The 12755-nt window shown below is 41.1% G+C and overlaps 1 protein-coding gene across 1 annotated transcript in view; it reads right to left on the reverse strand.

Moving 5' to 3' along the window:
- Positions 1–12332, reverse strand: part of LOC145413185 (glutamate receptor ionotropic, delta-1-like) — a 55029-nt gene extending 42697 nt beyond the window's left edge. Inside the window, exons 1-3 of the mRNA XM_080282910.1 lie at positions 12183–12332; positions 10843–10953; positions 8362–8435 (exon numbers count right to left, since the gene is read on the reverse strand). Coding sequence (XP_080139036.1) covers positions 8362–8435; positions 10843–10953; positions 12183–12332 — 335 coding nt within the window. The remainder of the gene's footprint in view (positions 1–8361; positions 8436–10842; positions 10954–12182) is intronic.
- Between the last annotated feature and the right edge of the window lie 423 nt (positions 12333–12755).

Raw genomic sequence — 12755 nt, forward strand, 5'->3', positions numbered from 1 at the left:
GGTAAAAAAACAATTGGAACTTTTCCGGATTTTCCTGATGTTACCTGATGTTACCTGATTTCCCATAAAGGATTAAAGCTAGATCCACCAAACTTGACGGATTTATTAACTGTGATGACCTGAGATGCCATGCACAAGATGCAAGGTAGTGACTGTGGGAAGTTTTTCTTAAACAGACTTGTCTTTGGACAATATTCCGGTGTTATAGTTATTAGCACGTATCACAACTCTGCAGTCAAGGTGGAAAGAAAGCAATTTTAGACCAAGATAAAGTAAAGTGAGCAAGGTTGGGCAAGATCTCAGCAGATGATCTTGTCTTACTACATATTAACTAAATTTTATTGAAAGTTTGTGATTATTAAATTTGATCAGCCTGTCTCCCATATTACAGAGCGCAGTCAGCAATGATAAGATGCCAGACACGTTCTACCTTTGTCTCGTTCCTCAGAAATTTTCTTCAGGAATCGAGGGATCGCCTTCCTATTTTGTCTCAGTGTTTTAGCCCGTTCAGTAAGATACTGTGTTTTTCGTTTTATCCTTGTCATCTCCAGGCGATTAAATTCAGTTTAGGGAGGGAAATATGGTTGTGAGGGGGTGTACTGAGAGCTATGTCTAACTCAGTTAACTGGAAAGTACTGTATGTCCTTTGGTATGCAAATGTTTTGTATTTAGCAAACTCAGATTATAATAGGTCGTCAGACTGAGGAGATTATATATGACCATAGTATTCACTCTGAACGTCGTTCATTACTTAATATCACTTTTTTCAAGGATTTACATTTTCAGGCTGATAAATGCTTGATTTTCAGTTCTCTGCATTACAATTATCTTTTTTTTTTTTTTTTTCAAAAGATGTTCATTAAGTTGCTGCTCAGTAAGAATATGCTGATCAAGATAAGGAACTCAGCAAGGGATGTTGCATGGATATAAAACATTAACCTTGTTGCTGTACGATTTGACTACACGAAACAAACCATCTGGTGATAGTCTAAATAAAAGTCCCAAGACCTGTGTTTTCGTTGGTTAAGGAAACTCCCTAACACCTTTTCCTACGTGATTTATTTTGCTCAATTCATTTACTGTAATATTCTCTGTTATATAAATCCCTCAAGCATCGCCATACTCTGCACAGATAAAGTATAAAGGCATATTAACCAGCCAAATCCAAAACTAAATCGCTCAGGAAGAGGTGCTAGGGAGCCCCCTTACTGACAAGAGTAAGGTCTAAGCATGGAGGCATAATATGGAAGGAGTCGGCATGAGGTCACGTGACTTGAAGCCAGCGCGCTGCAGCCCCCCTGCCCACTTTTGACTCAAAACAAACGTCAGCTGAGAGTGGAGCACTTCATTATTTTTTGTGTAACCACTCAACATGCCTGCTTGCTCTGCTTTTGGGTGTACGCAGAGGGATCGACGGGACTCTGATCATTCCATAGGTAAAACTACTAGGTTAAAAAAGGAAATGGTTTCTTAGAAATGGACTTAAAACTGTGTCACGTTGGGTTCTTTTCCACGCATTTTCTTTGATCATTTATGGTCTAGTGATTCGATACTGATGTTCTTTAAGACTTTAGCAACCTCCAATAATCAACATTCAGATTAGACACCGGTGCTGATACTAAATATTCCAAATTTGGGGAGGGAGTGTAAAGAATACCTGCTAAGTGGTTCCCCGTTGTGGCCAGTCGGCCAATAAGTAGACTTGGCCTAGAATATACTGCTATCTCAAACACCTAACCTAACCCACATAGCCTATCCCAAATTAGCCTGTATAACCTAAGCAACCGAGCCTAACCTAACCTAATCACCTAACCCAGCTTAACGTAACTTAACCTAACCCACCTAGACCAGCCTGACCTAGCTTATCTTAACCAGGCACTAAATTAACCCATCTAACTTTACTTACACCAAGCCAGCTTAACCCAGCTGATCCTAACCTAATCTTACCTAACCCAATTCACCTAATCTGATCTAATCTTAGCCTAAGCTATTTAACTTCAGCTCATTCACTTGATTTAAAAGGTATGTGGTGTCTAATAATGACCAACTTTTTCATACTATATGAGTTATTTTATATCAGTCGTTGGTTTAACAAAAAAAAAAAAAAAAAAAAAAAAAAAAAAAAAGGGTTTCTGTCTTGGCTATCCTTTATCAGTGGTATGCTGGAGGTAAGGAGGATTACAACCTTGAGTGAATTTCATTGAGGTGGAATAGATAAGTATATGTAGCCTAGGTAATCTGAAATTTAAACTATGGTGAATTTAACTGAACTGGAATCAATAAATTTTCCCTTGCAAATGAATTAGAATTGATAACTTAATTTCTTTCTGGAACTGGATTTGACTTGGAGTAAAGAAATCTGAACTGACCCCATATTTGGTACTCTCTTGATAAAAAACTTATTTGCTTGTATTTTATCTAGTATGTTCCCTAGAGATGAATTTTTTCACAGGAAATGGATAAAGACAACACGCAGGAAGGACTTTAATCCTTCTAAATCAGCAGTTCTTTGTTCTCAACATTTTAATTAAGAGGATTTTGACAGGATCACACCGAACTATGTTAAGGGAAGGTGTGATACCAAGTGTGTTCGCTGGTTTTCCATCATATTTACAGAAGAAAACTAAAATGCCCAGGAAAAGTCCAGACAAACGGTAGGTACCAGCAGCACAGTATGTTAAACTGGATTCTGTTAACAGCAGTAGAATAGTTAGTGTTGATACCAGTACTGGTACTTCAGAAGGCACTAGTGATTGTTCCTTTCCTACGGATAGGCCAATAGATGAAGTCTTAAACTCTCCTATGGTGTTCTCTGTGAGTCCTGAAAAGGCTAAATTGATGAGAAAAATTAGCTGAAAATAAAGACAAACTTGCAGCTTCCAAGAAAAAAATTAAAACTTTACTTCAGTCAAAACGAAGAGTCTTAAGGAAAAATGCACAATTACAGATTGTTATAGATGACTTGAGAAAAAAATGATCTACTCAGTACGAACAGCTTAGATGTATTGGAAGACTGTGCTGGAAGAGTAGCTGATCTTTTGAAAAGACAGTTGGCAAAAAACTGCAGTGTTTCGAGTCAGTCCCTCTCCATCGCAGATGAAAACCTAAATTATTAAATAATACTACCATTTGTAATTATTATTGGCATGCATGACTGATTCAGAATTATCTATAGTCACTACAGTATAATATGATGTCAAAACAACACGCTGTCAACGTTTCTTTTAAGGAATATTAATGATTATCTGTGGAGCGAACAAATCAAGGACTTCTCATCTTCTTAGTGTGGTGTGGTGCCTGGTGGGTTTTTCAAGGAATGTCTTTATATATGCCTTGCATATCAAATAATATTTCTCCAAATTTGTATGTGGTGAAAAACAGAAAGCAGTTAAATGTAATAAGTCGCCCTGCTAAACCACAATGTTTTGAGTCAGTTTCCCCCACCTCCCCTGGCCACTAAGCCTCGCCCACCGGCTTCACTCGCGAGGGTAGAGGCAGACCGACATGCCGCCTCCTCCCTATAATACCTCCATGGGTCGAGAAGTGTACCAACAGCCTCTCAGGGGTTACTCGAGACAATTCTGAAACCTCTAAGCACAAGGGTTTCACCTGGGCGAACAAGCTCCTGTAGTGTCGGCCTGAACGAAATTTGAGAGGGGACCAATCGCACCGACTTGGGAGGCTACTTTAACATCTCTTCCTTATCAATTTATTCCTGAATATGGCGGGTCGGTATTATCTTGTATGTTACTTGTGTATTTATGTCCATATTACAAAGACATTTATTTATGTCCATATTACAAAGGCATGCCTAACACAGGAGAACAGCATGGTGTATTATGCAAAATATATCGCTAAGGAATAGGTACTTGAACGCCTTTTAACCTTTCCATTCCTGTTACGCATTTTTCTGTTTTATTCTTGCAATTTTCAGACTTTCTTATTTAGCTTTCGAGAGCGTCACAGTACTGAAGGGATTAATGAAGCCTGTGCTTAACCCATCCAGTTTGAAAAATCTCTCCTGAGTTGAATATGATCGTCTATTGGTAACGATAATAGACCACAAACTACGTCACCGGACTGAAGGGGTTAAGCTTCTACAACATTACTACAACATTAAGCTACTACAATATTACTTAAGGTGGTATATTGGTCGGGTAAGGCCTTGTAGAGTTTCCTTATCATTTTTTTTTCAGTGCTAGGAAGAAGGAATCAAAGGCCACGAGCCTGCAATAACTCTTCCTTCCAAGAGAAAAACAAAATACGAGAGAGCCAAATTCAAGATCCGAGCATTTCGAGATGCCTGGACACACTGCGTTTGAAAGACTGGAGATCATAGGAAGCAGGAAATACAGACAGAGGGAGACAGTTCCAGAGTTGACCTGTTGCATAAATGAAGGACTAGGGGTAATGGTTAACTTTTGCATTAGAGAGTTGGACAGAAAAGGGATGAGAGTTTGCTGCTAGACGGGTGCTACGCACCCGTCGTAGAGGTAGAGGAATGCAAGCAGACAGTTCAGAGGAGCAGTGACCATTGAAGTAGCAATAGAAAAGAGATAAAGAGGCAACAGTGCAGCGAAGAGACAGAGTTTGAAGGGAGCCAGAAAGAGGAGGAGAGTTAATGAGACGAAAAGCCTTTGACTCCACCCTATTGAGAAGAGCTGTATGTGGGGAACCTCCCCACACATCCGAGTTGTACTTCACACATGGGCAGATAAAACCCGTGTATAGAGTCAACAATTGTGCAGGGGTAAAGAAGGAATGGAGTCGGCTTAACGCACCCAATCTCTTGAAAGCAGATTTTACTAGAGATGTAACATGATCTATCAAAGATAAGTCCCGATTGAATGAAACCCCAAGCATGTTCAAGGATGATGCAGGATTAAGCTGAATATTATTAAACAGTGGGTATACCTGTGGAAGATTCTGTCCGGTTGATAGGTGTTAGAACTGAGTCTTAGATGCAGTAAAAACAACAAGATATTTTTACCCCAGTCAGAGATACAAGCCAAGCCAGACATTAGGTGTGCCATAGCCTCATCCTTTGTTTGTTGAAGTAACTTTCTGAGATGGACATTGCGGGAACCGAATGGAAAGGTGAAGGGTGGAGTCATCAGCATACAAGTGGATAGGGTTAGCTGTACAGCTTAGAAGGTAATTGATGAATAAAAGGCAGAGAGTTGGTGATAGGACAGAGCCCGGAGGAACACCACTGTTGATAGATCTAGGAGAAGAATGGTGGCCATCTACAACAGCGGCTATAGAACGACCAGAAAGGAAACTAGAGATGAAGGCACAGACAGAAGGATAGAATCCGTAAGAGGGCAGTTTGGAAATCAAAGATTTATGCCAGACTCGATCGAAAGTCTTTGAGATGTCAAGTGCGATGGCAATGCTTTCACCAAAGTCACGAAAGGAGGATGACTAGGCATCTGAAAGGTAGGTGAGAAGATTGTCAGTGGAGCATCCCTGACAGAACCCATACTGACGATCAGAAAGAAGGTTGTGATAGGAAAGATGCTATAAAATTTTTCTATTAAGAACTGACCCAAAAACTTTTGAGATACAAGATGTTAAAACAACTGGACGATAGTTAGAGGGTTGGGAATCGTCACCTTTCTTTGGGACTGGCTGAATGAGAGCAAACTTCCAGCAAGAAGGAAAGGTACAAGTTGATAGACAAGGGCGAAAGAGTTTGCCTAGGCAGGGTGTAAGCACAGAAGCACAGTTCTTTAGAACAAGAGGAGGGACTCCATCAGGCCCATATGCTTTGTTAATATTGAGGCTTGTGATGGCAGAAAATATATCAGCTGAAGAAATTTTAATGTCAGCCATGAGGAAGTCAGAGGGGGGAAGTGATGGAGGAACAGCACTGGAATCGTTTAAGGTAGAATTGGAGGAGAAAGTCTGAGCGAAGAGATCTGCTTTATCAACAGGAGAACTAGCTACAGAGCCATCAGAGTAGAAAAGAGGGGGGAAGGATGATGAGGTAAGTTGTTAGAAAGGTTTTTGGCAAGGGGCCAGAAGGAGAGGAAAGAATTCGAGTTGGAGAGATGAGAGCATTTAGTACGGGTGAAAAAATTTAAGCAGAGCGAAGAACAGACTTAGCACGATTCCGGGCAGAAACATAAAAAAAGATGTGATTCAGGGGTGGCTTGGCTCCAGTACCTTTTATAGGGCCTCTCCTTGTTGCGGACAGCACTAGAACAAGCGTGATTAAACCAAGGCTTTCTTGCGTTAGACAAAGGATATGAGAAAGGAATGTATGCTTCCATGTCCGAGAGAAAAACCTCCTTAATGCGCAAGGCACACTCAGATGGCTCCCGGTCACGGAAGCAATAATCATTCCATTGAAAATCAAAGAAGTACTGCCTGAGGGCCTCCCATTCCGCAGCTCCAAAGTGCCAAAGACGACATTTCTTTGGAGGATCCACAGTCCGTACCAGAGCAATAGGACAGGCTAAGGTGATAAGATTGTGATCAGAGGAGCCCAACGGAGAGAAAAGGCTAGCAGTGTAAGCAGAAGGATTAATTGTAAGGAAGAGGTCAAGTATGTTGGAGCTCTCTCCAAGGCAGTCAGGGATATGGGTAGGGTGCTGTACAAGCTGCTCTAGGTCACCCTCAGGTAGAGCCGGGTCTCTGAGACCCCCCCCCCCGAGTTTGTTAGGTAAACTACATTCTAAACACCCGGGAACCCTGTACCCCCCAATAGCTGCCTGACTTTTTGTACCCATGTAAGGGGTGAAAGGGCAATTTCGAACTGTTCTCCGTTTCCGGTGTAGGGGGGGAGGGTCTCACAGACCCGGCTCTACCTGAGCAGGGTGCTTTATTTTGTTCCCTGATTGCAAATAAGGTCGCAGCTTCAGGCACCCCAACATCACACCATGAAGCTCCATGATGCTACTGCCAGTTGCACCACACAAAGTTACAGTCAGATGCTGTTTTCATTTTTTCCCTGAATATTTAAAAAAGGACCTTTTTTTTTTTTTAATAAGTAAAAATATATAATGAATTTAAAAATTAAGTTTATTTACGTGGCTGTATTGCATATACATTGAAGAATGTCATACCATGTTTGGATTTGTCATAAGTAAAACAGAAGTGTGTTTTCTGACCTTGTTTCTGACCTGGGTTTGGTAGACCCAGGTCTACCTGAGGCGAATGGGTGGACAAAGGTCTACATGAGGAGGGTTAAGGATAGAAGAGACGTAGGCTTGTTCACCAGGTGGATCAGTGAAAGGAAAGGAGAACCAAAGGTGGTGGTGAACGTTGAAATCTCCTAAAATGGAGATTTGAAAGAAAGGAGAAATGGATAGAATGTGTTCCATCGTAGTAGTAAGATAGTCGAAGAATTTTTGATAGTCAGTAGAAATATAGGATAAGTAAACAGCACAGATATACTTAGTCAGTCAGAGAATGACAGGAAAGCCGAAGCCAGAGTGTAGAGAATTCGGATGAATCGAGTTCAGGAACACGAGAGCAAAATAAGTCGTTCCGTATATATACACAACATCCACATTTGGCTTTGAAATGAGCATAAAGGAGGAGGATACAGAAAAGGGTTTGCTGTCAGTTGCCTCAGACAGCTGAGTCTCAGTTAGAAAGAGAAGGTGAGGTTTAGAGGAGGAGAGGTGGTGCTCAACAGAGCGAAAGTTAGAGGAAAGGCCGCCAATGTTGCAGAAATGAAGAAGAAGCGAGTCAGACAGTGTTCCAGGCAGCTCATTTCGTCACCGGGAGAGGGGGGGAAGCTCGGGGCATTTATGGTCCCACCCCCTGGGGACTCCGAGGCCACGTGTTGAGTAGCCATGATTTTTTTTTTTTACTCGTATTTCTGTATAGGACACATTAATATTGTCTTATATGCTATCTATGCAATATATATCTGAATTAAAAGGTTGTAATTAGCATGGAAGGGGCACTCTTTTCTTTCTATCTATCTATCCCTCCATCTATAGCCAGACGCCTTAATCTCGTAATGGGTGGACACAAACAAATAGCCTCCATGTCGTCCTGTTCTCTGTCATTTGGCTGTCCTCCCTCCAACTTACCCACGCTTTATTTCTCCATTCCTCCATTTCATTCTGGGTCTTCCCTCTACCTCATTCTCCTACACGCTCTTAATCAGTCTCTCATTCTCCATCCTCTCCACATGTTCAGGCCATTCAAAGGTGTAGTATTTAAGATGAACTGCTAAACAGGGAGGGCTAAAAAGTCTCCTAAGCTCAGTAGACTACGGCCCTTGAAGCAATAAGAGGCCACTGTGAGGATGAGACGAGCTGCCAAGGTAAGCTGACCCAAGTATAGAAAAGATGATAATTATGCCAGGGAGACTCCAGAACTGAGGGCCCTGCGATGACTCACGTTAAGGCGCTGTCCTGATTGACGAAGGAGGAGTAGAGCTGGTACATGCTTCCTCGTTTCACAGCCAAAGCCACCTGTAACAGAGAGGGAAGAAAATAAAATCGTCTGTCAGAAGAGTGGATAATAGGTCTGTGGCTGACTAATCCCAATCCTGCAAGCAGTGCCGTTTGCAACAGAGAGGCAGCAGAATAATATTGTTAAAGATTTTGTACCTGGTCCCACTTTCAGCCACACTTCCGACAATACGGCAGAATAAGATTATATGGCGGTGGCAAGAATGATATGACTCTAACCCTAGCTCAATGCCTCAAAGCCAAAGCGATGTGCACCATAGAGGGGACAATATAATTGCTTGGCTCTAACAAAAATAATGGAGTCTGCTGCTAACTCCCTCCTCAGTGTAATTACAGCCAAAGCCACCCAACATAGAGATAACTGAGAAAAAATATACTGGTGGCAAGAATAATACAAGAGACGCTATTATACACAAGGACTTAAGGCATATTCTTTGTTAAGCCCTTGGCTACCACAAGTCTCCCGTTCGCTACCACAAGTTTCCTTTGCCACGACAAGCCTCCCTCCCTACCACAATTCTTCTTTGCTACCACAAATCGCCTTCGCTACCACAAGCCTCCGTCGCTACCACAAGCCTTCTTTGCTACAACAAATCACATTCACCACCACAAGTCTCCTTCCTTATCACAAGCCTCCCCTATTTATTTATTTAGTTTTCTTTGCATTGTTACTACCAGACGACTTTGCTACACAGAGGAGAGTTTTCTAATATTAATGTTTCTAATCCCTTTATTACTAGCCTTTATGGTTGTTCTTGCTACTAATGGCCATCTCATTGTGCTGAAGACAGCCCTGGATGAAGTTCTTGTGCAGCTGTTACCCTGTCCATACCACCTTTTTTTTTTTTTTTTTTTTTTTTTTTTTTTATGCTCGCTATTATCAGACGATTTAATTCAGCTCAGGAGAGACTTTTCAAGCTAGATAAGTCAACTTGTTTTTCCCCAACCCATTTACTACTAGCCTTCTCTCTTTAGCAAAATAAATTAATATGAAGGTATTAAGTGATTACGAAAATACAGTAGAACTCCATCGGCTACACCACCACCTCCCCAGATAAAATCTTACTTGCAGTCTCCCAACATGGAACGTAGCGAAACTGATTGTCTGCCTTAACACCTTTAGTCCCATGACCTTTTTTATTTCCGACATTATATTTGTGATGATATTATTCCAAATAGAAAAGTGCTCTGTTATACTCCTTTCACCATACTTGGCCTAGATTTTCGTCCTTTTGCAGCCTATTGGATGTGCACAATACTTTGGCTTTACATTCTTTCCACAGCACTTCGCCATGACTAGTATCGATTTCAATCTGTATGGTTTTGTCATGGCTCAGCATTTATTATGAGGAGATGGCAACTTCAGGCCAAGTTAGAGTAAAACAAGTATTGTGGAGAGGTTAACGAAAGCTGCATATAACCTCTTCATTTCCAAAACTATCTTAGGGTAAAAGAAATCGAGATAGCAAGAAGAAAATTAATTATACGCCATTAGAGTGAAGGGATTAATCCATTTATCGGTTTGTTTTTATCTTACGGAGCTGGGCCATTCTCACTCACAACTTGAATACGAAGCCCCTGATCCATGAATTTCGATGAACCTCAGTTATGAAGAATGGCCAGTCACATCAACCCCCTCCCCTCTGTGTCTACACTTGTCCATCAGCTTAGCTTAACGGGGTTGGGGATGTTGGTCAGGTTAAATAAATGGGCTACAGTCGATAGGCATAACTTCAGTCTTTTCAGTCCGGTTATGTGTTTTTCGTGTCAGTCTTGCTTCCTCCAAACAAGACCGCACACACTGACAAAGACTTTTCCAAGTGAAAGAGTTACATATACCTTCATTAACCCCTCCAATGCTAGAGTTCTTTCATGAGTATTATAATTTTGGCAGGAATTAACTTAAAATAAAAGTAACTTTGATGAAGGATTAATTGGTCGTATTACTGAAATGAGTAGGTGAAAGACCAGGTCAGCCTCAAAGGTATAAGAGTTAATTCATATACAACTGTAAGGAGAGAAAACATTCAAACCGCCTTCCACTTTCCATAACGTGATTAAAAACAGGACGAAAAAATCAAACGTTTTACTTTCCTTTTATTTTTTTAAGGATGCCAGTAACTGGAAGTTTGACTTTCCGTTCGCCAATTCTGGTTTAACCCACTAAGTCTGAAGATGTCTGTTTTACCTCATTCTCGTTATCTCCTGAGGATTTAATTCAGCTTAGCATAAATTCTTCAAACTGGAGGGGAGAGATATAACCTAAATAAGCCTCTTCAGTTCTAGATGTTTTATAAGTTGCATAAAACCATTTGACAGTAGCAGGAGTACACTAAAAAGGGCGCCATCTGGCTTCTTACAGCCGTCCCTCACTTTCCTCTCATCCTCCCTCTTGCTAGCAACCTACCTGTGTGCCTTCCCTAACGCCAGCCAGGACTCGCTTGGTGTCGGTGGCTATAACTTTGTGCAGAACAATGAACCACCTCAACCACGTTGACTCCAGCGATCCCTCCCTCACCTGACAAATGAAATAGAAGGCTTAGATTAATCTCTATCGGCTACACGAGAGTCACTGAGGTGCACAGTTTTATCTGTCAGAGACTTCCCTTAGAAAATAACTTTCAGTCTCATTGTTGTGACAAGATACCCAATTTTACTGTTGTGAGAATAGTGTATCAAATAAATATTATACAGAATATGATCTTTATTCAGTTAGGCCCACCGATTCTTGGATTATGGTAAAATTTAACTAAACGATTAGATGAACATGGAAAGGACTGGGATTCATTGATTTTACATTCTGTCGCGTTGCTAATATAGAGATATTTTCTAATCTATTTAACTTATTTCTATGAAGTTTATTTTCAGTTTTTTTTCCACGAGTATCAGTCTCAATACTATATTCCGGATTTCATTATTCCTAGTCTCATTTCCGGGCACACAGCTAACCCAAGTAATTAGGATAAAAAATAACAGCTAAATTTAAAAATATACTTAACTAAAAACAATACAAATAACATCAACATAACTAATAATTACACAGAAAATTACATCGACAAAAACGTTGACCAAAAGAGACAAAGGAAACAACTAACGCTTCGGACGAATTACAATAAATAATCCCAGTGTAAAACGGAAGATGGAATATAGTACACCGTCATTCCTGACTTATGGGAAAAGTAGGACATACTCGTTGTTGCCATCAAAACCTGCCTGTTGCTCCCATGCCACTCAAAATAAAACACCAGAAGGGGCACTGGGGGAATAAAACACCTGCGCCTTACTTCTTTGAACTTGCTCTCACGATCCAGTCACTTCATCTGTGCCTGACACTCAGCCCTTCCAATAAACTTGGTGCAAGTCAGCTCAATGCAATTTAACTTGACCTTCCCCAATGACCTTGATCTTTGTCTTATTGTTTTAAAAAATCAAATCCTCTGTACTAAACTCATGCCGAGAAGAAAAAACAAAACAAAAAGGGTGTACATTACAGTGCCTGCACTTCTAGGCAACATTTCTTCTCTAAGCATGAGTCAGAAATCAGCTTTAATTCCCTTAGAGTATTCATGCTTATTTTCATTACTGCACGTCCACACGTGCCCTCGAACATATGTTGCCAACACAGCTGGCAACATGTTCGGGTATATGTATGCAACAATAATTGGACAGATGTATGCAGACGTGTTTCACTGTAGTTTCGAACACTGGCAGCAAAGGCGATGGAGTAAGCGTGTCCATACCAGGCACCTGAGACTTCATCATAATGTTGCCAACATGATCCGGACGCTGCTGTTCCCAACATGTTTGCGACGTGTTCATTACTGTGTTGCAACATGCTGCCAGCGCTTGTTCGAGCACACGTGTGGACTCGCCCTTAGATATAAGAGAGGCCGCCATACCAGCACTATAAAGATACAATGTTAGGGTTTGATATTCTTCACCCGGCGGAAAACAATTTCAGAATGGATGTTTACTATAAAACTTCATCTCCATCCATGACCGAGTGTGCAAGGTGTAAGGTGAAAAACGTCGGAAGGGTTTGTGGCGGCGAAACTTCCACATAGGTTTCCGGTGAAAATGGATGTCAGAATCGAATTCATCATACTCAAGACCTTAGGAAAACTACAGTATTGATCTTCTTAAGGCGGGTGTGAGAATCTGGCGTAAAGATAAAATTTTGCCACTCTAGTAACTTCATCCTTTCAACCCTTCCAATAAGTCTGATCCAAATCGGATCAAAGCCAATTAACTGTTACCTGGTCGTGGCGTGATGGATAAACTACCCGACTGTCATCAGTTATTCCGGAGTTCATTCTCCAG

This window comes from Coenobita brevimanus, chromosome 95 (genome assembly GCF_032717465.1).
Source record: "Coenobita brevimanus isolate Jiangsu-jjx chromosome 95, ASM3271746v2, whole genome shotgun sequence".
NCBI classification, from domain to species: domain Eukaryota; kingdom Metazoa; phylum Arthropoda; class Malacostraca; order Decapoda; family Coenobitidae; genus Coenobita; species Coenobita brevimanus.